At 34.9% G+C, this 25,903-nt stretch overlaps 4 protein-coding genes across 4 annotated transcripts; 1 reads left to right on the top strand and 3 right to left on the bottom strand.

Annotated features, from left to right (window-relative positions):
- Nucleotides 1–1,830: 1,830 nt before the first annotated feature.
- On the bottom strand, nt 1,831–7,069 carry LOC148302529 (THAP domain-containing protein 2-like). Its single transcript, XM_088271503.1, has 5 exons — nt 6,739–7,069; nt 5,602–5,785; nt 3,811–3,903; nt 3,092–3,314; nt 1,831–2,093 (listed from the first exon to the last, which is right to left on the bottom strand). Exons 1-5 carry the CDS (start codon nt 6,957–6,959, stop codon nt 1,963–1,965), a joined length of 852 nt encoding a protein of 283 aa, XP_088127629.1. The 5' UTR covers nt 6,960–7,069; the 3' UTR covers nt 1,831–1,962.
- Nucleotides 7,070–8,212: 1,143 nt separating this feature from the next.
- LOC148302528 (uncharacterized) lies at nt 8,213–12,098 on the top strand. Its single transcript, XM_088271491.1, has 4 exons — nt 8,213–8,545; nt 8,646–8,778; nt 10,206–10,940; nt 11,902–12,098. The coding sequence occupies exons 1-4, from the start codon at nt 8,366–8,368 to the stop codon at nt 12,030–12,032; spliced, it is 1,179 nt and encodes a 392-aa protein (XP_088127617.1). The 5' UTR covers nt 8,213–8,365; the 3' UTR covers nt 12,033–12,098.
- Nucleotides 12,099–13,746: 1,648 nt separating this feature from the next.
- Nucleotides 13,747–16,738, bottom strand: LOC148302527 (uncharacterized). Its single transcript, XM_088271483.1, has 4 exons — nt 16,368–16,738; nt 16,096–16,228; nt 14,436–15,272; nt 13,747–14,020 (listed from the first exon to the last, which is right to left on the bottom strand). The coding sequence occupies exons 1-4, from the start codon at nt 16,617–16,619 to the stop codon at nt 13,821–13,823; spliced, it is 1,422 nt and encodes a 473-aa protein (XP_088127609.1). The 5' UTR covers nt 16,620–16,738; the 3' UTR covers nt 13,747–13,820.
- Nucleotides 16,739–18,219: 1,481 nt separating this feature from the next.
- LOC148302526 (uncharacterized) lies at nt 18,220–25,580 on the bottom strand. Its single transcript, XM_088271481.1, has 4 exons — nt 24,956–25,580; nt 23,091–23,223; nt 21,515–22,504; nt 18,220–19,733 (listed from the first exon to the last, which is right to left on the bottom strand). Exons 1-4 carry the CDS (start codon nt 25,136–25,138, stop codon nt 19,552–19,554), a joined length of 1,488 nt encoding a protein of 495 aa, XP_088127607.1. The 5' UTR covers nt 25,139–25,580; the 3' UTR covers nt 18,220–19,551.
- Nucleotides 25,581–25,903: the final 323 nt, after the last annotated feature.

Raw genomic sequence — 25,903 nt, 5'->3', positions numbered from 1 at the left:
TCCTTCGTGTGTAAACGATCAAGATAACACTGTGTTCATATGAAGCAGTGCCCTATGCACCATTGGGGTGCCGATAAGGGTTTTATTATTATTATTATAAATATAAAAGATGAGTACATTTCGCTCACTCCTTTCAACAACGTCATATCACAGATCTTTTTAAGTAATACCTGAATGTTTTTTCTCCATTTGAAAAATATTTAGTATATTAAAAAAAATAATAAAATAATACCTTTTCTTCAAAATGCAAAAACAACACTTTCTGCCCTGTACCGCGTAAATATTAAGTTAAAAATATGCCACTTTTGCTGGGATATAGTACATTTTCTGAGCATTCCCAAAATATGCACAACTGAAAATTGTCGATTTTTGATATTTACATATCGCTCACTCCTTTCAAGAACGTCATAAATCAAAAAACTTTTTCAGAACGTTTTTAAAGTTTAAAAATATAATACAATGTATTAAAAATAAATACCAAGCCACTTACTGAACTTTTTACTGTGCAACAGATCTTTTTAAGTAAAACCTGACGGTTTTTCTTCATTTGAAAAATATTTATTTTATTAAAAAAAATAATTAAACAATACCTTTTCTCCAAAATGCAAAAATAACACTGTCTGCCCTATAGCGGGTAAATATTAAGTTAAAAATATGCCTTTTTGCTGGGATATAGTACATTTTCTGGGCATTCCGAAAACATGCACAACTGAAAATTGACGATTTTTTATTTATGACGTTCTTGAAAGGAGTGAACGATATGACGTTGTTGAAAGGAGTGAGCGATTTATGTGCAAATTTTGTATGGCTAACCTGACAATCAAGGCATTGGAGAGCGCATAAACGCGCTAAAGGCATGGAACTGGAAAAAAACATTACATAAAACAATTTAAAGAAAAAAAACCATGGTAAATTTTTGTCACATTTATTTCACTTTTTTTTTCTTCTTCTTCCGAATACACATAGAATGGGTAACTCGAAAGAATACGGTAACTGTCCCTGCGTCAAAATGAGTGCTTGAGCTAAGACAATATTTATTTTTGTTTTTTTTTCTTACAACATATATTGGCTGATTGCCCAACTAATTCATTTGACTTACAACACCAACATTAAACATTCATATTCTAATAATTTTCAAATTTCTTTACAATAAATGTAGGATCATTTTCAAGCTTAGATAAGTACAATATTTTTAACCTGTTGATTTCCGAAATATAAGGTCGATTATTTGTTATACCGGTGTGTGAGTAACGACACCAAGATAAAGCTTGTCAGGAGTTTGGTCTACGTCATTGTTCTCTATTCTGCTGAAACATGGACCATTAAAGCGGCAGAGAGAAGAAAAATTGACGCATTTGAAATGTGGTGTTGGAGGCGCATGCTCCGAATTCTACGGACAGATAGACGCACCAACGAGTCCATTCGTCAGGAGTTGCACTCGGATGGCTTGGCTCTGACCAATGTCTGTACACGACGGATTCTTCAGTTCTTTGGACATGTTGTGGATGGCAATGAGGATAGTTTGGAACGACTGGTTGTGATTGGTAGCCTGGAGGGGAAGAGAGGGAGAGAAAGATCCCCCACACGATGGACCGATCAAGTTAAGACAGCAGCAGGCATCTCGGTGGTTGGAGCGCTACGTGCAGCGCAGTCAACGGATAACTGGAGAAGAGTCATTGCTTCAACAAGGGTTACAACCCTTAGTAATGAGTAAGACGGACAGCAGCAGGCATCTCGGTGGTTGGAGCGCTACGTGCAGCGCAGTCAACGGATAACTGGAGAAGAGTCATTGCTTCAACAAGGGTTACAACCCTTAGTAATGAGTAAGACGGAGAAGAGAAGATTTTTTATACAAATGTCAATGTTTCAACTCATAAAATGGGCCATTACACATTGCGATGACCTTCAAGCTGTTGAACTAAAATTTGAAAACACTGCTGCATTTCCATAATATGTCTTCATTCACGTGTTAAGTTCGTCCCAATTATTTGCAATTTTCTCCATTACAATTGTAGAATTATTCTCAGGCTTAGAATTTAGTTTGTATTTCCACTGTTTCGAATTGTTTCTAGGTTTTTTTGGCATATTTTTATCTGTAAAAAACATTCACACTTGAAATTTAAGAAGTAAGAAATATAGGAAGCTTCCTAAACTAGTCATTAAAATATAATACTTAAGTGGTTAAAAACCAGTATTTTATTTATAATTTATTACAGAATATTTGTTTTGACTAAATGGAAGTAAAAGTATGATGACATTAAGAAGGTGGCGGGCCTACACTAAAAAGAGAGTCGAGTCCAACAGAGAACTATGGAAGTCCAAGAGGCAGGCCTTTGTTCAATACTAGACGCAAGAAGAGGCAGCCTATTTCTTGTATCCAGTATTGAACAAAGCCCTCCCTCTTGGACTTGCACAGTTCTCTGTTGGACGCGACTCTCTTCCAGTGCAGGCCCGTCACATTCTTGATGTTACTTCAGTAAGTAAGTAAGTTAAATACATCAAATTCTGTATGAAATCCCAGGCCCGGTGCAGTATTTTTATTTATTTATTGGTGCATACGCCTGTAAGGCCTTTACATATAGAATATAATATACTACAGCAATATAGTGGAACGTAAGTACATGACACAATGAAAATAATAAACATAGCATAACACTATTAATACAAACAAGTGTAGGAAAAAGAAGAAGAAAAAAGGACTATAATTGATATTTGAAGCACTTTGTGATTTTCCATTTTTTAATTAAAATGAAACTTTATTTTAAAATCACTATAAATATTTTATTATAACTTAATTATATTGAATATCGGTTTGCTTCGAATCCGGTAGACATTATACATAATTAAGTTGCAATAAAATATTTATAGTGATTTTAAAACAAAGTTATATTTTAATTATAAAAACAAGACACTCAAAGCCATCGCAAGAACATTACATTCATATGTCTCTCAAATTCAGGGACATCAAACACTGTTGTTTGAAATGGGTCAAACCAGTGCTAAGTATATCTATCTATGTGACCTATAATACCGTTTGCGAGAAGTTGGATTCTACGCATGGGTAGATGCAAGGAGAAGATAGCGTTCATACCTTTCCTTCGAAGTAGTTCTCTCAGAGTTGCATTTGTAGCCGTCAAGCGAAGAATTTTCTGCTTCCCCCGGTAATTTTTTTGATAAGACTCCGCTAGTTTTGCTTTTAATTCAGCTATCTGTTCCCTTAATTTTATTTCACGCAGCGGTAAAAACTCAAAATATTTTGACGCTTCTTTGTGCTTCACCGGTATGGACTCTGGTGGTCCAGTGATATTAGTAACCTGAAAATATAGAATGCTTAACATGTTGACTGCCAACTATGAGATAACTCTAGGATTGCGTTCTTTGCTAGGGAGCCGACTAGGAGTTATCTCCTACCGTGTTTACTTGCCATGTTCCTGCAGCTACCATCTAGTTCCTAGTATATCAGTGCTAATATGGATAGATGGCGCATGGGAAGAGATTAAAAAATCAATGCTGGCTTACACAAATAGAAAGTTTACTAATAAATGAACAGAAATATGATTTTTTTAAATGTGTTAAAAATCAAGAAGTAAAATAATATTTTTAAAGAATTGGCTTTTAGACCGGAATTCTGAAAATTGCCGTGGCAGTCAACGTGTTAACTAAGTCTGCCTCAAACAAATATTGTAGAAAAATTAGGGAAAGTATGTAATACATTTTTGATATTTTGATACAGTTTTGTTGCCGCAAAGCACAAAAATAAATAAATTATTTTTATAAATACTAATAAATTTGACAAAAAAAAGTACCTACCTCAATGTCTGTATTTCTAGTAATTGCGTGTGTTATATGTGAATAGGTGGACATAATCAAGGGAGCTGAAGTCATGTAGTCATCCTTTGGCAACTAAAATTAATTTATAGAACACATTAACATAGGGTCAGGTCAGGAGTCAGAATAATCAGCGGGAATGTATGATATGGAATAGGCGAAGATTGTTTGCAAAGACAGAGTGGTGTGGCGTTCTATTCCCCCTGTCTACCCCTGCGGTGAAGCGATGTGGTTAGTAGCAAAGTTTGTGGACTCCATATGCTCCACAGAGTGAGCATAGATAAGGAGATGGTATTTGATATTGTTTTTGTATTCAAAGCTTTAACATTGTAAAAAAAACAGTGGTTCTCAACAAAATATCAGTTTAAAAAGGCAAATAAAAATTGGTTCACGGGTCGACCAAAATCGCATGTGATCGACATTTTGTGTAGTTATGAGTGTGTGAATAGTGCTATGGTGTTGTTTGCATGCTGTGGTAGGGATTGTCCTGACAAAGAGACGGGTACGTCTCCAAACCGGTAGACATAAAAATCTAGGTGAGTGGTTATATACTGTGGCAGCCTACACATATAATGTACATCGAATATGGCAACTCAAGCTCAACGTAGCGAGCTACCTTCACGAGACCAGAAAAGAACGGAACGAGCGAGCCCGCGACACTTCGTCGCCACCCTTCCTCAGATCGACATGTACTTCAACTGTTCTCATATTAGAGTCACGCGATTATCCTTAAGTATTTTCTTGATTGTAATTTGATAGAACTAAATAAATTTGTGTTAAAAGTAATCCGCTTTCATCTTGCTTCCCTTCTGATAAATTAAAGTGGTATTCAACTAGAAACCATAATACTAATACAGTTGAACCTCTTAAAACGAGCATAAATTGTTCCAGAATCTTACTTGTTAAGTGAAACATTTATTGTTTTGGCTGGCGCGGAAGTCCCTGCTCATTTGAATGTCGTGTAAAAGGGACTTGCCCATCCTCTGTAACTCATTATACGAAATTTTGCTAGTTAAGGGAAAGCTTTTTCTTTTTTTTGGCTTGTTTTGGAGGTTACACTATATTATTAACATTTTATAAAAAATATCTTCTTCTTTTTCTTGGTGTAGGCCTTGTGGCCTATTTTTAAGAGGGATTATCCTCCTGCGATGTTGATTCTCAGCTATCGATCCATCTCTTCGGTGTCTGCCCGGGAATCGTCTACCATGCCGGGGTTGGCCGTATAGTGCAATGTGGGGGAGTCTGGACAGTTCCTTTCTCCTCACATGCGCATGCTTTCTCCACAAAACTTTTGTCCGACCCATCATGACGTATGGAATCGAAAGTAGAGCGGACACCGTTGCTACAAAAAACGCGCTTAGAGTGTCACGAAATGAAGACTCTAAGAAGCATATCTGGCAAGAGTCTTCGAGATAGAATGAAAAATGCCAGGATCAGGGAAATATGCGAGATCGAAGATGTTGTTAGGTGGGGAAGGCAACGAAGGAGACAATGGTATGCGCATACCATTGTCTCCTTCGTTGCCTTCCCCACCTAATGACATCTTCGATCTCGCATATTTCCCTGATCCTGGCATTTTTCATTCTATCTCGAAGACTCTTGCCAGATATGCTTCTTAGAGTCTTCATTTCCTGACACTCTAAGCGCGTTTTTTGTGGCAGCGGTGTCCGCTCTACTTTCAATCCCATACGTCATGATGGGTCGGACACAAGTTTTGTAAACCTAAATCAAAATTAAAAAATAATTTTTTTGAAATTCATACAATTTTTTTACCTTTCGGGTAAGTTTTTTCAAAGGCACTGCTGATTTCATCAGACGTGAGTATGCCGAACTTTTGTCAATATCACCCGGACTAAAGTGAACGGAGCAAATCCTGGTGGAAAGTAACGGAGACCAGTCATCTCCTCGGTTGATTGCCTTAATCCATTTTTCCCGCATCTCTTCATCCCTTGGAAAGCTAAAAAACATTAAAACTAAATTTCAACGTGTTAATTTATACTTTTTAATTTAAATTTCACATAGTAAATACAACCATTTCTAGAAATCTATTGTGATACGTATTTCGATGCATTCTGCATCATTTTTAAAAATTGTATGTGAAGCTAAATCTAAATTGTAGAATTTCATTAATTGATTCAGCAGTCACTTTGTGGTAATATTTATTAAATTTTACAACATTTTGAGTGCTTATCAAAATGCTGTAAATAAATTAACTGGTCAAATTATAAGCTAAAAATGAAAAATATATTTTCTAGTGTTTCTCGAAAAAGTATGTGAATATAATCAAAGATTCGGACTTCACAAAAAGAGTTTTTGCTTAGTAAAAAGCTTCTCTCATCCTAGATGTCTCTAGTGAATTCATACACAATGTTTAGAATTTCAACAATATACATAGAAGTTGCAAGAATTTGAGGAGTGTGGTTGTCAATCATGGGTAGAATTGGTGAATATTACACGTGTGTAAAGTGATCACTCAAACCGGCCTACGACGGTCGTAAGCCCCGTAAATGCCCAGACTTTCATATTCTTCTTTATCTATGTTGAAATGTCAAAAATAATACAATTGACAATAGATATAAATAATTATAATTTTGGATGATTTATATAGCGCCATTTTCGTAAAATACTACCTCAAGGACGCTTATACAGAATGGATTATGATATGGAAATGATAATAAAATATATATTAAAGAAAAACGTCGTGAATCCGCTGAGTCTGAAGGGGGGAAAGTGGAGCCGCAGTATTCTTGCGCCTTCTTCCCGGTCTTACATATGGTCTTAAATATGGTGAATACTGTTCGATAATAAAACGCTTTTGAGGGGTTACAACGCTGTTCTGGTAGAAAACAATAACAAAATTTACATATAAGCAAAATCAAAACGACAAGAGTATAAAACAAATTTAATTACATGTGATAAGTTACTTTACTCCCGTCCCCGGTCCTATTTCTGCATCCGGGTACGCAGCAAGTCACCATTATCGACGAAGATATTGTAAATAAACAAACGAAATGACTGATCACAGTGCCGAAATGTTGTGGAACGCCGGTAAAACAAAAACTTAACAAAGAACAGTCACACATTTGGAAGCAGATTGTACCGGATTGTAAGATGACATTGACAATTGACATCAAAGATTATATTCGTCTTCTTCTTCTTTTTAATGGCTTTTCACCCATCTTGAGTGCTCTAGCCAGTGTCGAGTTATTTTTTATTTAAACTTTTTACATTTGACTTCAAGTGTTAGTATTCCTGTTAGTGGGGTTAGTGTTATTATTAATGTAAATTTGTTAAGTGAGTTATCATACACCTTTTTTTACAAATTTATACAGTTAATTTTAAGATATTTACAAATTATTTTATGTACAAGTTTGTTAAGGATGGTTAATTAGGTTAAGATGTTAGTGGGAAATGAGATGTTTATGCTGAAGAGGTCTGAAAGGAACCGCGGGCAGCCGTCATTCAACGGGCACCCAAAGAACATGTGATCTATATCGTCCTCTTCAAGACGACATTCACACACGGCAGTATCCCGGACATGTATTCGAAACAAATGAGCACTGTAACAACAGTGGCTTAATCGCATTCTGCATAAAGATGTTGTCTCGAACTTGTTTAGAGTTATTCGGGAGAACCAGGGTTTCTCAGGTACTAAAGAAGATATATAATTTTAAAAAATACCCTTTATTTGGGCAGAGGTATCCCAATATTCCTGCCATTAGTGAAAAAGTATTTTCTTTACAATAACGAGGAGGTTATCGATGCTGAGTTCATTCACATATTCTGGGCCCCCATTAAGGACAGCCTAAACTGCCAGGGAATTCACCTTCTCATTTCCTTCTATGCCGCAGTGGCTCGGAATCTAGGCAATAGTAAATTTGTATTTAACGAAGCCGCCTGCAGTAAAAAGAATCGAGTCTCGATGCAGTATTCATCTTCGGGTTATAGGAAAAGAGGAGACCAATATACTAGGGAATAAACGCTAGAGGACGCTCACGCCGCGAATATCTGAGCGACTTATATGAGGACATGGGCAACTCGACGTATGAAGAGTTGAAGAGGGTTTCGGAAAATAGACTAGAATGGCAAAGGAGATGTTATCTGTTGCTGCAGACCAATCCGCAGGATTGAGACCAGAGAAAGAAAAGATTGAATACACTTATGAATTTTGGAATGACGAGGTCTACTAATAGGGTAATATTACACCGTTCTTTCACATTTATGACACGAACGTCAACAGAAAATCACCACATACATGAATGTGATGGACCGGAGGCAATACAAAGAAAAATTACAGCCGCCATATGCATTCCGCTCCGTTTGTAGCAGCCATAAAAAAAACTGATCACGTGATGTTTTAGAACACAAACACAGCTTTGTCTTTGTTAAATAATTTCTATGGAGCGACTACTGTCAATGTCAAAAAATGACATTTTGTACGATTTGTAGGATGTTTATGTTATGATTTGTAAAATAGTTAATATATTTTTTTGTATTATTTACAATTAAATTTTAACCGATAAACTAGATTTTTGAAATGTTTAATTTGAAGACATCTCTTAGGAGTTCTTTTCGAAGCAATTCAAGATATAAAACAGGTGTTTGCACCATTTGCAAAAATTATAAAAATGAATTGAAAATATTGGATAAAAATTACTCTTGCAATGGCAAAATAGAAAACTACAAAAAAATGTTGTTTGCGTGCTTCAATTTACAGGTAGAGTTATAAATATGTACCTATTTAAAAAACAAGCTAATTTATTAGCATTAAAAATATTTTCAAATTTTGAATATAGAACTCGAACAACTTTTTTTAGATTAAAGAAAAAAATGAGCCAGCTGCTGTCAAAATATGCGATTTTTGCATCCGTAGATTGAGGGATGCGTTTTATTTTAAAAGAGAAGTGGAATCTGCAGGAAGGTTAATTTATATAAAAGCGTTAAGAAATGGTAAGTTCCTAAACTAACTAACCATCAAGCCTCTTCTCCGCAGGGGTAGGCAGGGAGAATAGAACGCCACACCACCCTGTATTTGCAAATATTTTCGGCCTCCTCCACATTCATGCATTTCCTTGTACATACCCGCCGATTATTTCGACTCCTGACCGGCAGTATTTGGCATACCTGATTGTGCCAAGTTTCCCTCGGTCTTCCTCTGATTCTTTTTCCAACTACATTCGAATAGTAAATTTGTTTTACCATTCTTTCCTCACTCATACGTTCCACATGTCCAAACCATCTCTACTTCAGTAAGTTCTCTCTACTTTTAAAAGTATTTAGCATCTGCACATGCAAAGTTGAGTTGATAGTGGTGCAAATACTAAAAAATTGTCCCGATTGGACTGACGTCCCAAAGTCATTGAGTTTTTCATTTTGTCGCGATTTAAAATATATTATGAAAATTCATGTCCCTATACCTTATTTGGGCGTTTGTCTACTACTGGAATCACACGGAATGTTACCGTCCGGCACGTCAGTTAGCGTTTTAAAACGACGATTGGCTTGGATTGGCATGTGCTTTTGTCCATATTTTTTTCAGATCGGTGCGTGAACACGTTGCGCGTAAATTTGATCATGCCAAACTGTAGTGCTTTTATTTTTCAAAACCGGACTGCCGGGTGGTCGAATTCCGGGTAGTGGACGATCGCCCTTTCAATTTATAAGTTCATTTACCTGTCAAATTACTATACAAATCTAATGATCATCCTTTTCTTACTTAATTATTATTTAAATCCACTAAGACATGAAATTGCTTATCTCGGAGTGCTTTGAGCATTATAGTATAAGGCAAGGACAGGATAATCAAATGTGATTCGTAAAGTAATTTTAATCTTTACAGCAATTTTTTTGTAAATAAATCTTCTTCTAACCCTTATCCGCACCCAATGGTGCAAAGGGCACTGCATCATATAAACGCAGTGTCATCTTGATCGTCAACACATGAAGGAATGGTGATCAGCCCTCCGCCTCAGGTACCAATCCAGGGTATAAATATTACATTGAAAAAAATCACTTTTATTTATTTGACCCCCCCCCTGGGAATCGAACCCGGGACCTCCAGAACGGCAGCCGAGCGTGCTGCCCATTATACTACGGGGGCGGACAAATAAATACTCATCTCATAAAATAAATTGTCATCGTTATAGCTTTGATACTTACCTAAAATAATATTGGTCACTTTAAAAGGAAATACGAGACAATAAAATATTTTGAACTCAAGAGGAATAATTTAAGAAAAATCATAAATTGTAATCCATAACTTCTGCAACTTTTTTTCTATTTCATAATTTTTCACCGAGACTGATGTAAATAAAAAGTTTTTCTCTGATTAAGAATGCCAAGTAAAATATGTATTCCATTAAGCCTTTATTATTTAGGTGAAACAGCAGATAGCGAACCTCTCACAAAAGAAGTAGAGAAATGTGAACCAGCCGAAAGAAATTATTACCAAAACGATTCAGAAACCAACTTTGAAAGTTTCCACGACTACATAAGTGATGAGGAGTCTTCTACGACCTCGGAACAAATGAACATCGCAACTGGTTACGTGGAAGAAATTGGAAATAAAAAACATTACGAAAATGTGTTATTACCCCCCCTGCAAGAATCTTGCAAGGTGTGTCCAAAATGCAACAAAGAAATCGAAGATTACAAACTGCTTTTAAAGCATTATCAAAAGCATTTCTTGAATTGTTTGTGCGAATTATGTGGGATCATTTACGCAAACGTTCATTCGCTGAATGCCCATCTGAAAACCACGCACAGAGATAAAGAAATTCAATGCAAGTACTGCCAGAAGGTTTATAAAACAAAGTACGGGCTTAATATTCACATCCAAACGTATCACATGAAGATCAAGCGATCGGTTTGCCCGGAATGTCCGGAACGCTTCTCCCACGCGACCATTAGGAATAAACATTTGGCCGAGGTCCACGGTGGCAAGGTTCCGAGCTGGACCTGCGAAACTTGCCAGCGGATTTATTACAATAAGCGGTTATTGAGAAATCATATTAAAATGGAGCATGTGAAAGAATTTGACTTGCACTGTCCGTACTGTGAGAAGGGATTTGTAGACAAGTCTCACTTGAATCACCACATAGCTGCACACACAGGTAAAAAATATAATGTTGATCTTTTTTTAATTACTTGTTTTGGCATTCCCTTTGTTGGGAAGACATGATGAAATTTTAAATGAAAAACACTTGTTTCTTGACGACTAGTTTCGGAAGCTAAGCTTCTATCTTCAGGTCTTAATGTAAACTAAAACATTTACACCTGAAGATAGAAGCTTAGCTTCCGAAACTAGTCATAAAATAAACTCAAGTAGTAAATAAACAAGTTTTTTTCATTTAAAATGTTGATTCTTCAACATATTGTGTGTAAAGTGATCATAATTATCTATCTCTCTTTCTTCAGCCTTCTTCTTGTATCCATCCAGTATTGAACAAAGGCCTCCCTCTTGGACTTCCACAGTTCTCTGTTGGACGCGACTCTCTTCCAGTGCAGGCCCGCTTTTTACAATGTCATCGGACCATCTTGCCTGGGACCTACCCTCGCTTCTGCGTCCTGTTCTAGGCCTCCAGTCAAGCACCGCATTTCGTCCGTCTATCCTCAGACATACGTGCCACATGACCTGCCCAGCTCCACTTTTGTTCTTCGATTCTTTGAGCCATATCTGTCACCTTGGTTTTTTCCCTTATCCAAACATTAGCTATTCCGCCCCTAAGGGATATGTTAAGTATCCTTCTCTCCATGGCTCTATGTGTTAACCGGAGTTTATATATGATTAGTTTTATTAGGGTGAATGTCTCGAATCCATATGTGATCGCTGGGAGTAGACATGCATCAAATGTTTCCCTCTTCGGGTGGATCATTTACTAAATGCAGCCCATCCTAAAGCTTTTTGCCTTTTCAGTTCGGCTTCCATATTATCCCTTATCAGTTTGACCCAAATAGACGTAGGACTCAACTCTTGCGATATTTTGGCCTTCGGTTCGGCAATTTACTTTTAAGCCCACTTTTTACATTTTTATATAATAATTATAGAATGTACTTATTCTGATTACTTTTCAGGTGCCAATAAACACAGATGTCCACACTGCTCCAAGGAATTCGGGAAAAAATTAAGCCTTAAGAAACATCTTCTAATTCACAATGATATAGCAGACACGCGACAAGACTCTCAATATGAAATGTTATATTAAAAATTAGCTTTAAACATTTTTTTAATTATTTTATTGACTTAAATATTAAATAGTATTTTGCAAATATTAAGGACTATTATTTGATGACCATTATAAGTGAGTATTTCCAAATAAACTTATAATTTTCGGTAAAAAAAAGAAACGATGAAACATAGCGGGTCGAAAGGAAAGTTGTCATATCGCTCACTTCTTTCAACAACGTCTTATATTAAAAATTGTCAACAATCAGTTGTGCATGTTTTCGGAATGCCCAGAAAATGTACTATATCCCAGCAAAAGTGGCATACTTTCAACTTAATATTTACCCACTGCAGGACAGAAAGTGTTTTTGCATTTTGAAGAAAAGGTATTGTTTACTTATTTTTTTAAATATACTTAAGATTTTTCAAATGGAGAAAAAAACCTTCAGGTTTTACCTAAAAAGATCTGTTGCACAGTAAAAAGTTCAATAAGTGGCTTGAATTTATTTTTAATATATTTTTTAACTTGAGAACCATCTCCTGAAAAATCAAGATCTTTGATATATCGCTCACTCCTTTCAAGAACGTCATAAATCAAAAATTGTCAATTTTCAGATGTCCATGTTTTAGGAATGCCCAGAAAATGTACAGAAAGTGTTTTTGCATTTTGAAGAAAAGGTATTGTTTGATTATTTTTTTAAATATACTAAATATTTTTCAAATGTAGAAAAAACCTTCAGGTTTTACCTAAAAAGATCTATTGCACATTAAAAAGTTCAATAAGTGGCTTGAATTTATTTTTAATACATTTAATTATATTTTTAACTTTAAAAACGATCTCCTGAAAAATCTAGTTTTTTATATATGACGTTCTTGAAAGCAGTGAGCGATGTTAGTTATTATTTGGTTCATTAAATATCTTCTTCCAGTGCTATAATTGTGAAAGTTTTATGAAGTGTAATTCAATTGGCCTTCAAGTAGTTCAGTAATACCTCGATATAACAGACCTTTATTTAAAGAACTTCGGATATAACGGACAAAAAATCAAGTCAAATGTAAAAAGAAATTAAATATCCTGTTAATAGCATATGGTCAAGTGTCGCCGCATGAAAACAATTTTCAGAGGCCATGAAGTTATCAGCGTTAGGTCACATCTCGATGACCTAATAAATTTATTGACTATTCGGCAGATAACGAAGTTCAACTATATTATACACATTTTTGTAATTTTAGAGAGTTGATTGTAAAAAATAAAATAAAATTTATAAGTGCAAACAAAATGTGATTCCTTTTTCGAAGCAGGATTACCGAAAGCAAGGCTTGTCAATATCAAAGAAAAATCCGTAGACAGCCAATATAATTTTGTTTGCATTTTGAATTGTTTATTTGATACCTAAATATAGTGTTCATTTTTTTATAATATTTATTTTAAAACTATTTCCATGAAACCTTTCACTTTCCGCTTTAACGGACACCCCCTCCCCCCAATAAGTCTGTTATATTAAGGTTTTACTGTATTTACTGCCTTCCACTTGACAAATTTTATTTGAACAAGGAAAAAATATTGGTTTTTGTAACTCCAATTCAATAAGGTTTTTTTTCTATTAGGGGCAGCAGAATTATTTTTATTCATAAAAAATGCTAAAAATAATATCCTTTATTTACATAAAAATATCAAGAAAATTCATATTAAATGCGTTGATTTCAATATAATTTCCATTGATAATACATCAAGTATTTAACAATAAAAGTCATTTTATAACTGAGCTCTTTATTGATTTCAAAGATTTTATTTTAATCTACTCGAAGTTTGGTTATTTTTATTCCCTCACTCGTTGGTGGGTGATTTTGTGAAGTTTATTTTATGGGAATTGATAATGTGTCGTTTTAGTTTGTACTGTTTGACGTAAGCCTTGTCACATATAGTGCACTTGAATTGCCTGATGTTGTTGTGCAACTTGAGATGTTCAGAGAGAGCTGCACGTGTCGTGAATATCTTGGCACACATGTGACATCGAGTTCCGACACCTGCAATCAACAATTTAAGCAGGGATAATCACATTTTTTATTATAAGATAAATAGGTGACCATAGTCAATAGGTGACCATAGTCATAGTCTTTACAGATTTCAATAACCATAGTTATTGAAATCTGTAAAGAAATAAGGGAGATATAAAGAATTAAACTTAATCATCAACAAAAACTCCTCATGTCTCTTCTTCCGACCCCGAGGATTTCGGCGCCTCGGAAGGCCACTGACGACCATTCACCGACTATACTCAGCGGAACTTCGAGATGCCGGACTGACCTGGGAGGAAGACAAGGAGATGGCACGTGACAGAGTGACTTGGAGACGATTCGTGTTGGCCATATGCTCCACCCAGGGAGCGAACATGGAAAAATAAGAAAGATAAACAAAAATATTTTTTTAAAAACAAGTTACCTGTGTGAAAGGGTAAATGGGCACTGAGCTTAGATTTGGTCACAAACCACTTATCACATTTGGGGCAAGGAATGTCGTGAGTTTTTTGATGCACCATTTTTATATGATTTTTTAAGATATTCTTATAAAAATAGATTTTATTACATATATCGCACGGCCAGATGCCAACTTTAATATTGTGCGCTTCGTACAAATGCCTCTTTCTCTGGAGTTCGTAAGAAAATCGTTTGGGACATTCGTAGCAAGAGTAGGGTAGTATCTTCAAATGGCGGACACTGATGTGTAGCTCTAACGCCCTTTTCTTGCTGAACCCCTTCTCGCAATAGTTGCAGATATACTGAATGCCGCTGTGAGTGCCCATGTGTGCCGAGTAAGTCGAGCGGGAAGTGCACATCTTGCCGCAAACGTAGCAAAGGTCGCCTTGAAAATGGTTTTGATAGTGTTTAACTAATGTGTAAAAGTCTTCAATCTTTTCGTCGCATTTCGGACAGGATTTACAAGATTTATTGAGAACGGGAACATTTAAAGATTGATGGCCTGGAAAATTATCTATTTCTCTTATAAAACCGGTCGCTATCCTCATCTGTTCTGAAGTAGTTGAAGATTCTTCATCAGTCTGACCATCAAACGAGTAGTCATCACTGACGCCCTCATTTGTAAAATCATTACTTTTTAATTTATAATTTAAACATTCAGATCTCTTGACAGAGGGATTTTCATGTATTTTTAAACAATTCTTATGTTTTCTGTTGTGATCCCAGTTGTTTTTCATTTCTTTTTCAACACTGTAAATTTTGTGATTTCCTTTGGGAAGAGTACTCTTTGATGTTGTAGAACCTAAAATAAAAAAGGACAAACAATATTTTGAGTATGTCTAAATCATTATACCAAAGTACTGTATTTTGTTAAAAATCTTTCTCATTCAGTGAAGAGTGATTAAATAAAAAATTAAGATAAAAGGTTTTATGTATTTGTATTGCTTTTTTTAAACCAGTGTTACCATATATACAGATTTATCTGTATTGATACAGATTTTAAGCAGCCGTTACAGATGACAGATTTTACTCTTAGGTAGTACTTTTAGTTTTATACAGATTTTTGGAATGGCACATAGTGTATGATAAACAAAAGAATGAAATATGTATAGATTCGAGCATGATTTACATTTGATAAAAAGTAGGTGAGAATTTGTTTTATATTAGGGTGCATTATTTATTATTGGGTAGGGTACTATTTTGTCTTGTCATGGAACATTACGCAATTACGTAAGTTTTTCAATAAACTACCATAATTTATTGGTTCTAAAATTGATTTTTTACAGATTTTGGGTTATTGATTCTATACAGATTTTATACAGATTTCTAGACTGTTTGATTCAAATTTTTTGGTTTGGCATATGGCAACACTGTTATAAACAAAAAAGGTCCCGGAACTCACTTCATGTTAAGCTTTTTACTAAAAAAAAATTATTCAAATATCATTTATATATTCATTACCATACCATACTTTATTACTTTGATAAAGTATATAAATATAGATTGTAATTATGTAAGCACAAACATTGATTCATCGAATTGATTATGAAAATTAAAAAAAAAAAATCCGTAAAAAAAGGTGCCACAACGCCGTTCCACGTAAATAAAAATGATGTAAAACTTACAATTTTCCACAGCTTTCTTAAAGACTACTTTCCCGGCAGCGATTACTTCTTTACGAAAATCATACGCATCCTTCAATCTATAGGCGCAAAAATCACATATTTTTAAAAATACTCCTTTATTTTCCCCCCTGATCTGTAAATATATATTCTTATAAAAGTTAACCTCTAAACGCATAACCGTTCTGTTCATATTAAAAGAAATAAACAAAATGAGGGTTATTTATTAAATATCCATGGGCGAGGGGAACATAATAAATCAAGGAAATACAAACCTGAATACTGAAGCAAACCGATAATAATCTTTCGTAATTTATTAATTTTCCATTACAAATATGATCTCGATCAAATATCTTCAATGCATATTTGTATTTTTTGCAAATCGTGCAATTACCCGACAAAACATTCAAGGAATCCATTTTTTGAGATTTAACAGGTTTGTTGAGGAATTTCTTTAATAAATTTATTCGATATTTAACTTCTAGTGCTGCAAATATTGTTATCACAGTGATTGTTATCAAACACATAGACTATAGTGTTTATTTTGACATTTGATAATAGACAACTGTCATATATTTAGTACGAATAACGAAAGTCCATTGAGGTTTTTTTTAGGTACGAACTGGAAAACAAAATTCCAATTTTATTTGATTTTGATGGTTCAGTTTTGTGAAACTGAAATCTGCATAGTTTGTAAAAGAAACAGAAGCGGCGTGGAAAAATGAAAGAACTCACAAACATTTTTTTTTGGATTTGGTTTCGCTTTTTCGGTAAATTGACGCACTCCATTCGAAAATAAAACTCATTGCTAAAGAGACATTGAACCATAAACAATATTGCTCTTCTACAAAAAAAACTGAGGTACATACCTTCTTACTTTTCCTGATTTGGAGTCAGTGCTTCTCAAATTGTAAAAAAATGTGTAAATAAAAAAGTAACTCGTTACTGGTAAAAAAGTAACTAAAAAGTAACATCTTTGAAGGCTCAAAAGCCATAAAAAGAAGAAGAAATGTATTGTGATATACTATCTCGCCCTTTAGCCTTATGTTTTTATAAACGTGTGTACTTACTTTGGGAAAAAACTAATGCCATTTTGATGCTTATTTTTTTAAATCGTCTTAATTATTCTCATTGCTATCAAATGTAGTTGAAAGCGATTTTCTTTAAACATCAGCTTAAAAGGAGAAAAAAAAAATAGGGGGAAAATAAAATCAATAATTTGTCAGTGATATATTATTATTTATTTTACATTATTCTTCAGTATTATTATAGTATGAACAGTTTGTTCTTTTTCGTCCTTATCCCCACCTAATGATGTACAGTCCACTGCTTGAAAAAACACTAGATTTAAGTATTAATTAACCCTTAGGCATCGGGAAGGTTTTGTAGTAATTTGCAAATCTGGAATGGTGCGAATCTCAAAGTACATGTCTGCATTTTATTAGAACGTGCTTTTCCAAATGGAATTATATTGAAAAATAAAAATATCTTACAGTAATGTCAAAGGTTATTTAATTGTTTAAGCACAGTTAATGTACTGACTTTGTATATTATTCAAGTGAGATGAAATCAAAAATTAAAAATTACCTTCTAAGTACCGCACTTCATAAAAGAAACACTCAAGGACACATCATTTTTAATCACATTGTAAAACTTCCTTTTCATGTGTCAAGAATACACTTTTGGTAATCAACTTCTTGAGTTTCTTCGGAAAGGTCTCTAAGATAATTTTCTGCCATACACAACATACACTTATGCGCGCTTCGTGTGTCGTGTCGGATGACCACAGGATTGTTCAAGCTCAGAACTAATAAAAGTTAATAAGATTCCATGGTGTGGTATATTTTAAAATTGGTTGGGCATAAACCAACACCACACCCAGCACATCAATAACGTGTCTGAGTATGACGTTTAGGGCCACCCTTTGAGTGTCTACAAACATGACACATTCTGTAAATCGATTTTCGCATTGAATTCTGTTTGTGGTACGTCTGCAAAAAAAATATCTTTCGGTTAACCTCAGCGAATACTCGCCAACTCCATTAACTTAAACTACTGACCCGAAAACATGATATTTACGAATCAATTGTTAATGAAAATAAACTTGTAAAAGAAAATCTGTTAAACTTGTATTTTACTATGACTTTATTTTAAACATGGCATGGGCATTTATTAAAAAGACATTGATAGTTCGAAAAACTATTTTTTTATACCATTTTACTCTCTTTCGAACACACCGGGCGAATGTAATAAGCATGTCAGACACCTATCAACACCTCCTGTATTCTTCTTGTACTGAAGGACACAATTGGGTTTAAACTTGGGAGCTTTTGTCATATTGTCCATTTTACTTGTTTGCATAATCGATGCATTGTGTGAAGAAGTTAAAAGATGCATGTTCCTTTTGTCATGCCATTTGATTGCAAGTTGGCATACAGATGTTTTGTCTTTGCATCTCCTTTTTTCAACTACTCCAAATGATGGTATAAATTCACATGTTTTTTTTCACAGTACCACAGGCGTTGGTTTGGTAGCCATGTAAATAATTAAATTAAAAAGGGCTAGTATGCCAATTATCCTGGTACAATGTGTGGCCTTTTCCTAAATAATCATCTAATAATGAAACAACCACTTTTCTAGAGATCCCCAATTGCTTGGACATACTTTCTTCCATATTGGGTATTGGTATGTCTGTTTTTGCGCCACAATGAATCATAAATTTTAAAACAAATCTCATTTTAAAGGCACATAGCACTTTTTTTTATCCCAACTCTGGGCCTATTTGCAGGAAGATATTGTTTAATGCGGTGGTTCCCAAACTTTTTATTTGATGCTTGATAATTTTACCGCGGCCCACTGAGGGGGATGAAGTTAATTGTTGTTATTTTAGATTGTTTTGACATAATTATTTTAATTCAATTGTATAAACACATGCCTTAAAAATAAAATACAATCGATAATTTCACATTAGAATTCACTAAAACGCTAAATGAATGAGAAACCTGAGTTTGTTTGTTTGCAATGAGACGATTCATCCGGAGGTTACAGTAGACAATAACACCAAAAGACAAGTGTGTTGCTTGTGTCCAGTTTATTCCGTTGTTTTGTTTTGATTGCTGTCACTGCAGACAACCCAGCTTCACACAGATAAGGTCGTGATTGACAATAGGATATATTTTTTTACATAATTTTGATTTCTAAGCAGGGCTTGGGACCATTTGGTCCATGGACCAATACCGGTCCGCGGCCCAGGGGTTGGAGACAATTGGTTTAATGCACAACTTGCCTTTGAACACAAGTAACGACTTGTGGGTTAAAATAACATTCAAATTCGCTGCACGTTGAATTTCTTGCTATGTATGGCGTGGCCTTAGGGTTAAAGATAATTCAATATACAATCTACAATGCACATACATACAATTCGCAAATAAACAATCTATGATATAATATGTATGTCGTTCATTTAGGATTTCTGTCGTGTGTCTTCATGTGGCCTTTCAATGACACTTTCTGTACAAAAGTTTTATCACAAATTTCACAGCGGAAGTTCCTGATATTGGCGTGGATCTTCAAGTGCTCCATAAGACACGCGCGACGAGAGAAACACTTTCCACATTGATCACAGTTGAAGTCTTTGGCACCTGTAAAAAAATCTGAAATTTAGTATTTAAAATTTATTTACAACATTTTGAGTGTGTCCAAATACTTGTTCACAAAATCTGGATTATCTCCAATTACAGGAGTTATTTTCATATTATTTTTTGATATCTCATCAAAGATGAAGAAGAATATGGAAGTCTGGGCATTTACGGGGCTGACGACCGTCATAGGCTGGTTTAAGTGATCACTTTACACACGTGTAACATTCACCAATTCTACCCATTATTGACAACCACACTACTCAAATTCTCGGAAGTTCTATATATATGAACCAATTTAGAAACCTTGTTCATGAATCACTAGAACTTCACTAGAGACATCTATTGGTGAGATGTAAAGAAGCTTTTTATTAAGCAGAAACTCTTATATTAGTATGTGAGATCCGAATCCTGGATTATAATCACACACATGTTACACGTGTGTAAAGTGATCACTTAAACCAGCCTATGACGGTCGTCAGCCCCGTAAATGCCCAGACTTCCATATTCTTCTTCATCTTTGATGAGATATCAAAAAAAAAATATAAAAAAAAATAATAATAATAATAATAATAATTTAAAATTTATAATAAATGACATTGAAATGCTACTTTTATATGAGTAACAAATAATGGGGGTTAAAAATTAATTATGTATTCATACTAAATTATTAGGTTACTATCATTATTAGTACACACTATTAACCCTTCCCTTCCAGTGCTAAAATAAAACGCGTGTCCCGGTGTTGGGTAGTCATTACACAATAAAAAATTAGCAATTTTAAATTGTAAAAATACGGAAATTCATAGCAAATCCCCTTAATTAATTGTAAATGAAGTAAAAAATTCTAATAATTTAGATTTATTTGCTGAAAATATTAAAAAAAAAACCATCTGGCAATGCTCACGGAACCAGCATAGGTCCAATCTTGTCGAAAGCTCAGGAGCTACTGCCGCTAACCCGCTAGCTAGCCAGAGAACATTGAGCTTTGAGCTCCTCACGCTTGCACAGTGCAAGTATGCAAGAGTGAGATGCGAATATAGTGTCGCGGTTCCTGCACCCTCTTCACGCGCTGTTTATATATATAATATATCTGATGTGCCCGATAAATTCTGATTATTATTATTTTTTAAATCAATGCGTAAATATGTTACGGAGGAATACCTAAAATCTTAGCCTTGTATTTATTATATTAATAGAGATATTATCATTATTGGAAGCAATGTTTACAAGGTACACAACACCGGGAAGGAAGGGTTAAGTAAAGAGAATAAAAAAATTACAAAACATAAAAAATAAAATACATTAAAACACCTGTTTTTATCGAGGTTTAATTGATAACTCAGCAAAGATGAAGAAACGTATTAGGATGAGAATATGGAAGTCTGGGCATTTACAGGATTTACAACCTTTAATTGGTCTGTTTAAGTTTTCACTTTATACACTGTGCAACATTCACCATTGTACCATAATTGACAACCAAATTACCCTTATTTTGAAAAGTTGTGTATATGTTGCAAGTTGCAAACACATTTTTTTAAAGAACAGAAACCGAGAGTTAACGAATATTCTCATTGTTGTACACTTGTCCTTCTATGCTAATTTTTCAATGAAATTGTGATATAAATAACTTCTAAGTAGGATACAACTTTACTAGGGTACTAGCTATTTATTTACTTTTGGTATGGAAAACTCCAAAAAATTGATTTTATCAAATATTAACATCTTAACCATCTTCAAAGATAGATCATTTATAGACAGACTGTATATATAAAAATACCAACCGGTGTGTTTAGTCATGTGATCGCGGAGATCACACTTTTGGAAGAAGCTGTACCCGCAAACATTGCACGCAAACGGCCGGTGCTGTAAATGCGAACGCTTTGTGTGAACCGACAATCTGTGTCCGCTGTAGAACACCTTCCCGCACTCCGTACAGGGATGCGTTTCACACTGCACCCCGTGCTTTTCGAACATGTGTTTTCGCCTCGTGACGCTGTGCGAAAAAGTTGCCTTGCACTGCGAGCAACTGAACAGAGGGATTTTTTTATGTATGGCTTTTTCGTGGTGGTACCGCGAAATGGGAGAGAAGAACGTTTTACTGCAAGATGAGCAAGAATATTTGACTCCCCGATGTGTTTTCATGTGCCCGGTGAAGCTGTCCCTAAGTGTGGTTCCATAACCGCACAAATGGCAGAGAAAACTCGGAAAATGCGTGTCGTAATAGTGACGGATCAGCGACTGCCTTGAGTTAGGCACCATTTCGCAGATGGGACACATTTTACTTGATGGCTCTAATGCGGGTATCAAAAATATCTCTTTCTTTGGAACTTTTTTATCAGGCTGTGTGGCGAAGCCGGTTGCTACTTTGATATCGGCTGAATTATCAGACCACTCATCGCCGCTAGTGAAGTCTCTTTCTAAAAAAGTATCAAAGTCTTCAAAATGGTTTTCGATGAAATCTTCCGTATTTTCTGTCTTTATGTGATGTTCAATATCATAGTTCTGAAACAAGTGTTTCTTTTTTCTCTTCTCGGATTTTCTTTTCTTTTTCTCTTTCTTTCTCTTAAACTTGGATGTTCTGTTGGCATTCTCCAGCTTGATAATTCGTTTGATCAAACAATTGTTGAACATTATTTCTTGAGATAGTTTTAATTTCTCTAATACTTCCGATTTGATTCTCTTCTTTAGTAATATCCGCCTGGAATTATCCTCGCATCCATTTTCATAATTGTATTTGTTCAAGATGACCTGCATCAATTTATTTGATGTACCTAAAATGATAGGGTGTTAATATAATATAATAATAATAAAACCCTTATCCGCACCCCAATGGTGCATAGGGCACTGCGTCATATAAACGCAGTGTTATCTTGATCGTTTTACACATGAAGGAAAGGTGATCAGCCCTCCGCTTCAGGTACCAGTCCAGGGTAATATTGAATAAATATGACAGTGAAGAAATCACTAATATTTACCCCCCTTGGGAATCAAACCCGGGACCTCCAGAACGGTAGCCGAGCGTGCTGACCATTACACTACGGAGGCGGACAAAATAAATAATATAATAAATAAAAAATATAGTACCCTATGCACCATTAGGTGCGGGATAAGGGTTAATAAAAGACAAGAAGAAGAATTCTTAAGCCACACACAGCAGATTCGAGCTGCCTGAGTACCTCAAATATTTACTTGGTAAGGAAAATGGGCAATATGAAAAAGTATGTAAATAGGTTCTCATTTTGAGCAATAGAATTCGGTTGTGTGGGTACGGGCGGTGAAAACATAGCCTCGGTATAATAACTTAATACAGTATAGTTAGTTTGCCTGTGGAGATGGAAATAACATGTTATGATTCACCTCTACTTCGCGTTCTAAGAGCCAAGTTTTGGTCGACAGACTCCACCTGTTTCCGGAAGGAATGTGCGTCCCGCAATCGTGACACGCACAGCTCGCATATCTCAAGTTTCCCACACTCTTCTGAGCACAGGAGCTACAAAATAAATACACAACATTATAATAAATAGTGATAACTTGGTTACAGCATAATACGGCTGTCCAAACTAAAGCACAGTAGGGGACATTTTTTTGTGGAAGGTTTTTTTTGCATTTTTGGACTAACTAGAATCTAATTAGTCCAAAAATGAAAAAAAACGTACTATAAAAAAATGTCCCTTACTGTGTTTTGAGTTTGGACAGCCGAACACATAATGTAAACCGGGCAATCCAGATATCGCAAGTGAAGTTTCTTTCGTCTGCAAATATAGGTTTAAATTACACAAGTATTATTTATTTATTTTGTCCGCCTCCGTAGTGCAATGGTCAGCACACTTAGCTACCGTACTGGAGGTCCTGGGTTCGATTCCCAGGGTGGGATCAAATAAATATAAGTGATTTTTTCACTCTAATATTTATTCGATATTTCCCTGGACTGGGACCTGAAGCGGAGGGCTGATCACCTTTCTGTTGTGTGTTAACGATCAAGAAAACACTGCGTTTATATGATGCAGTGCCCTATGCACCATTGGGTGCGGATAAGGGTTAGAAGAATTATTTATTTTACCTTAGAGCAAAATAAAACATTCGTGGAAGCCTGGGTGTAACTGTTATCAATAGGAAAGAAGAAGAAATAGCCTCTCACCTTGTATAGCCTCTCACCAGTCTGATGATGTCGGTAACGACGAAACCCGGTCGCTGGTCAAATAAAAAAGTGGAAAAGCTAAAAATATTGGTTTTAATCTAATAATATATTAAGAAGAAGAAAGGCAATTGAGATGATATTGGCACATAGGACGCAGAGAACCTGAACATATTGTAAACCAGGCTATTGCAATGGATCTTCCTCAAAATTCAATTCAATTCAATTCAATTCAATTCAATTTATTCAATAAAAAAAATAATATATACATAACAAACAATATTCAAGGTGTATATATTAAAAGCAAAAGTAAGCAAGAAGACTTAAAGGTGTAGAAGAAAAAAAAAGACATCTAGAGGAAGACCGAAAAATTCATGGATGCTAGAGAAAGATAGCATGACCTTGGTGATGTATACGATAGAAGGATCTACAACCTGAGGATGGGACAACTGGCTCCAACAGTCTACAAAGACAATAAGTTGGGATGGAGTCAGGAAGAAAAGAATAACTTCGTTACAGCATCAGGTTCGTAATAGTAGATTGGCCACAACACATCAGAACATAGGTATAGGCTATACTAACCGACTATTATGTAGATAATTTGGCTAATATAAGATTTATAAAATAAACATTATAAAAATAAAAATAAAACAATTTGTTTTAAACACTTTTTATTGGTACACTTTATCCAACTGGTTTCGACAAGAACCTTGTCATAATCAGGGTTTATGTACTAAATTATGAAACATGAAATACTCATAGTTAGGTTATAGTTAATTACCCTTCCCTTACGATACCAAAAACTTCGACGCAAAAGATAAAGTGTACCAATAAAAAGTGGTTAAAACAAAGTTGTTTAATTTTATAAAGTTTATAAAATGTGCCACAAAGTATCTGCTAAAAACATTCAAGAAATATAAGATTTCTTTGACTTAAGCGAATGTGACGACCAAAAAAGACTTGTCACGATCAGATCAATTAGAACCTAAAATCTGGTAGTGCCAAAAGTCTTGGTAATCGGAGCGCACGCCTACCTACCCTCAAAGTTTCATATTCAACCAGAATAAATAAAATAAAATTTACAAACCTTTATATTATAACAAGACAATAGCATTGTGTTGTAATTTTCTTTTTCCCCATTGAGTATGTTATCGCTTTCCATAGTCGTGAGATTTCCGCTTTCTTCACAAATTGCGCAAAGCCCAGAAATTAATTTTGATTTGTATATTTTTGTAGGTTGATTGATTGTAACGAATGGTAACTTTTCCATATCTTCTTTAAGGGAATATGATTTAATTTAGATTAATTTTGGACTATTCCATTGTAATGTTATAATTATGGAAGAATATTTGTTTTTATCTTAATAATGATGACCGATAACAGTCATAACAACAACAAAAAATACAATGTTGATTTTGACAGCCGAAGTCATAGATTATAACCACCAAATTACCACTCTACGATTAGAGAGAGGTGAAAACGATTATGCACTAGAACATATTTTCCTAACCTTTTTGGTCTAGCACCCCCCTGCCAACATGTCTTGCTAACGGGCGATGGAAAATGCCAAAAGGTTCCCATGTAAATAAGGACGACATTGCCTACTTTCCAGCCCTCGATTCTGTCTTTTATGGCATCAGTGACCTCTCAAGGGCCCACAAGGGGTGATATTCCCAAACAAAATATTAATGTGCCGATACCAGCATACGAACGTTTTGCGCATTCAGAATTTTAATTGGATGAAAAACAAACAACACAAACTTCAATTTATTGCTTGTATAATTTGGCATGACGCGTTTTTCATCTTTCATTTAGAAATCGATGTCACTATAATAAAAATGGAAAGATTATTTTAAAATTTTGCATCGTTTCTGTAAAATACAACTTGTTAAAAATAAAACACGTCAATGAAAATATAAATTACTGTTAAAACTATCGTGAGCAGTAGAATTTTGATTCGATTAAAATTATGAACCATAAAAGGGTAAAAAAAAACCAATTTCATGCCGTTTTTCGTCCATAATTGTCATCAAAC

This window comes from Brachycentrus maculatus, unplaced genomic scaffold, assembly GCF_059751285.1.
Source record: "Brachycentrus maculatus isolate JH-2025_06_01 unplaced genomic scaffold, ASM5975128v1 h1tg000442l, whole genome shotgun sequence".
In the NCBI taxonomy this organism is placed as follows: Eukaryota; Metazoa; Arthropoda; class Insecta; order Trichoptera; family Brachycentridae; genus Brachycentrus; species Brachycentrus maculatus.
The sequence above is the reverse complement of the archived record's forward strand: the minus strand, read 5'-3'. Positions and strand labels throughout refer to the sequence as shown.

What these genes read in the sequence shown, in the direction of transcription:
- LOC148302529 (XM_088271503.1), bottom strand. Translation starts at nt 6,959, where the DNA reads ATGTCAATTGTCAATGTCATCTTACAATCCGGTACAATCTGCTTCCAA. An exon ending in AGTAAAGTAACTTATCACAT is followed by an intron (nt 5,786 to 6,738) that starts GTAATTAAATTT and finishes AATGTTTTTTAG; the next exon opens with CTTTCCAAGGGATGAAGAGA. An exon ending in AGAACTACTTCGAAGGAAAG is followed by an intron (nt 2,094 to 3,091) that starts GTATGAACGCTA and finishes TGTTTTTTACAG; the next exon opens with ATAAAAATATGCCAAAAAAA.
- LOC148302528 (XM_088271491.1), top strand. Translation starts at nt 8,366, where the DNA reads ATGTTTAATTTGAAGACATCTCTTAGGAGTTCTTTTCGAAGCAATTCA. An exon ending in TTGCGTGCTTCAATTTACAG is followed by an intron (nt 8,546 to 8,645) that starts GTAGAGTTATAA and finishes AACTTTTTTTAG; the next exon opens with ATTAAAGAAAAAAATGAGCC. An exon ending in TATAAAAGCGTTAAGAAATG is followed by an intron (nt 8,779 to 10,205) that starts GTAAGTTCCTAA and finishes TTTATTATTTAG; the next exon opens with GTGAAACAGCAGATAGCGAA.
- LOC148302527 (XM_088271483.1), bottom strand. Translation starts at nt 16,619, where the DNA reads ATGTGTTTGATAACAATCACTGTGATAACAATATTTGCAGCACTAGAA. An exon ending in CGGTTTGCTTCAGTATTCAG is followed by an intron (nt 16,229 to 16,367) that starts GTTTGTATTTCC and finishes ATATATTTACAG; the next exon opens with ATCAGGGGGGAAAATAAAGG. An exon ending in CCATTTACCCTTTCACACAG is followed by an intron (nt 14,021 to 14,435) that starts GTAACTTGTTTT and finishes TGTTGATTGCAG; the next exon opens with GTGTCGGAACTCGATGTCAC.
- LOC148302526 (XM_088271481.1), bottom strand. Translation starts at nt 25,138, where the DNA reads ATGGAAAAGTTACCATTCGTTACAATCAATCAACCTACAAAAATATAC. An exon ending in TGTCTTGTTATAATATAAAG is followed by an intron (nt 23,224 to 24,955) that starts GTTTGTAAATTT and finishes TTTATTTTGTAG; the next exon opens with CTCCTGTGCTCAGAAGAGTG. An exon ending in TCACATGACTAAACACACCG is followed by an intron (nt 19,734 to 21,514) that starts GTTGGTATTTTT and finishes ATTTTTTTACAG; the next exon opens with GTGCCAAAGACTTCAACTGT.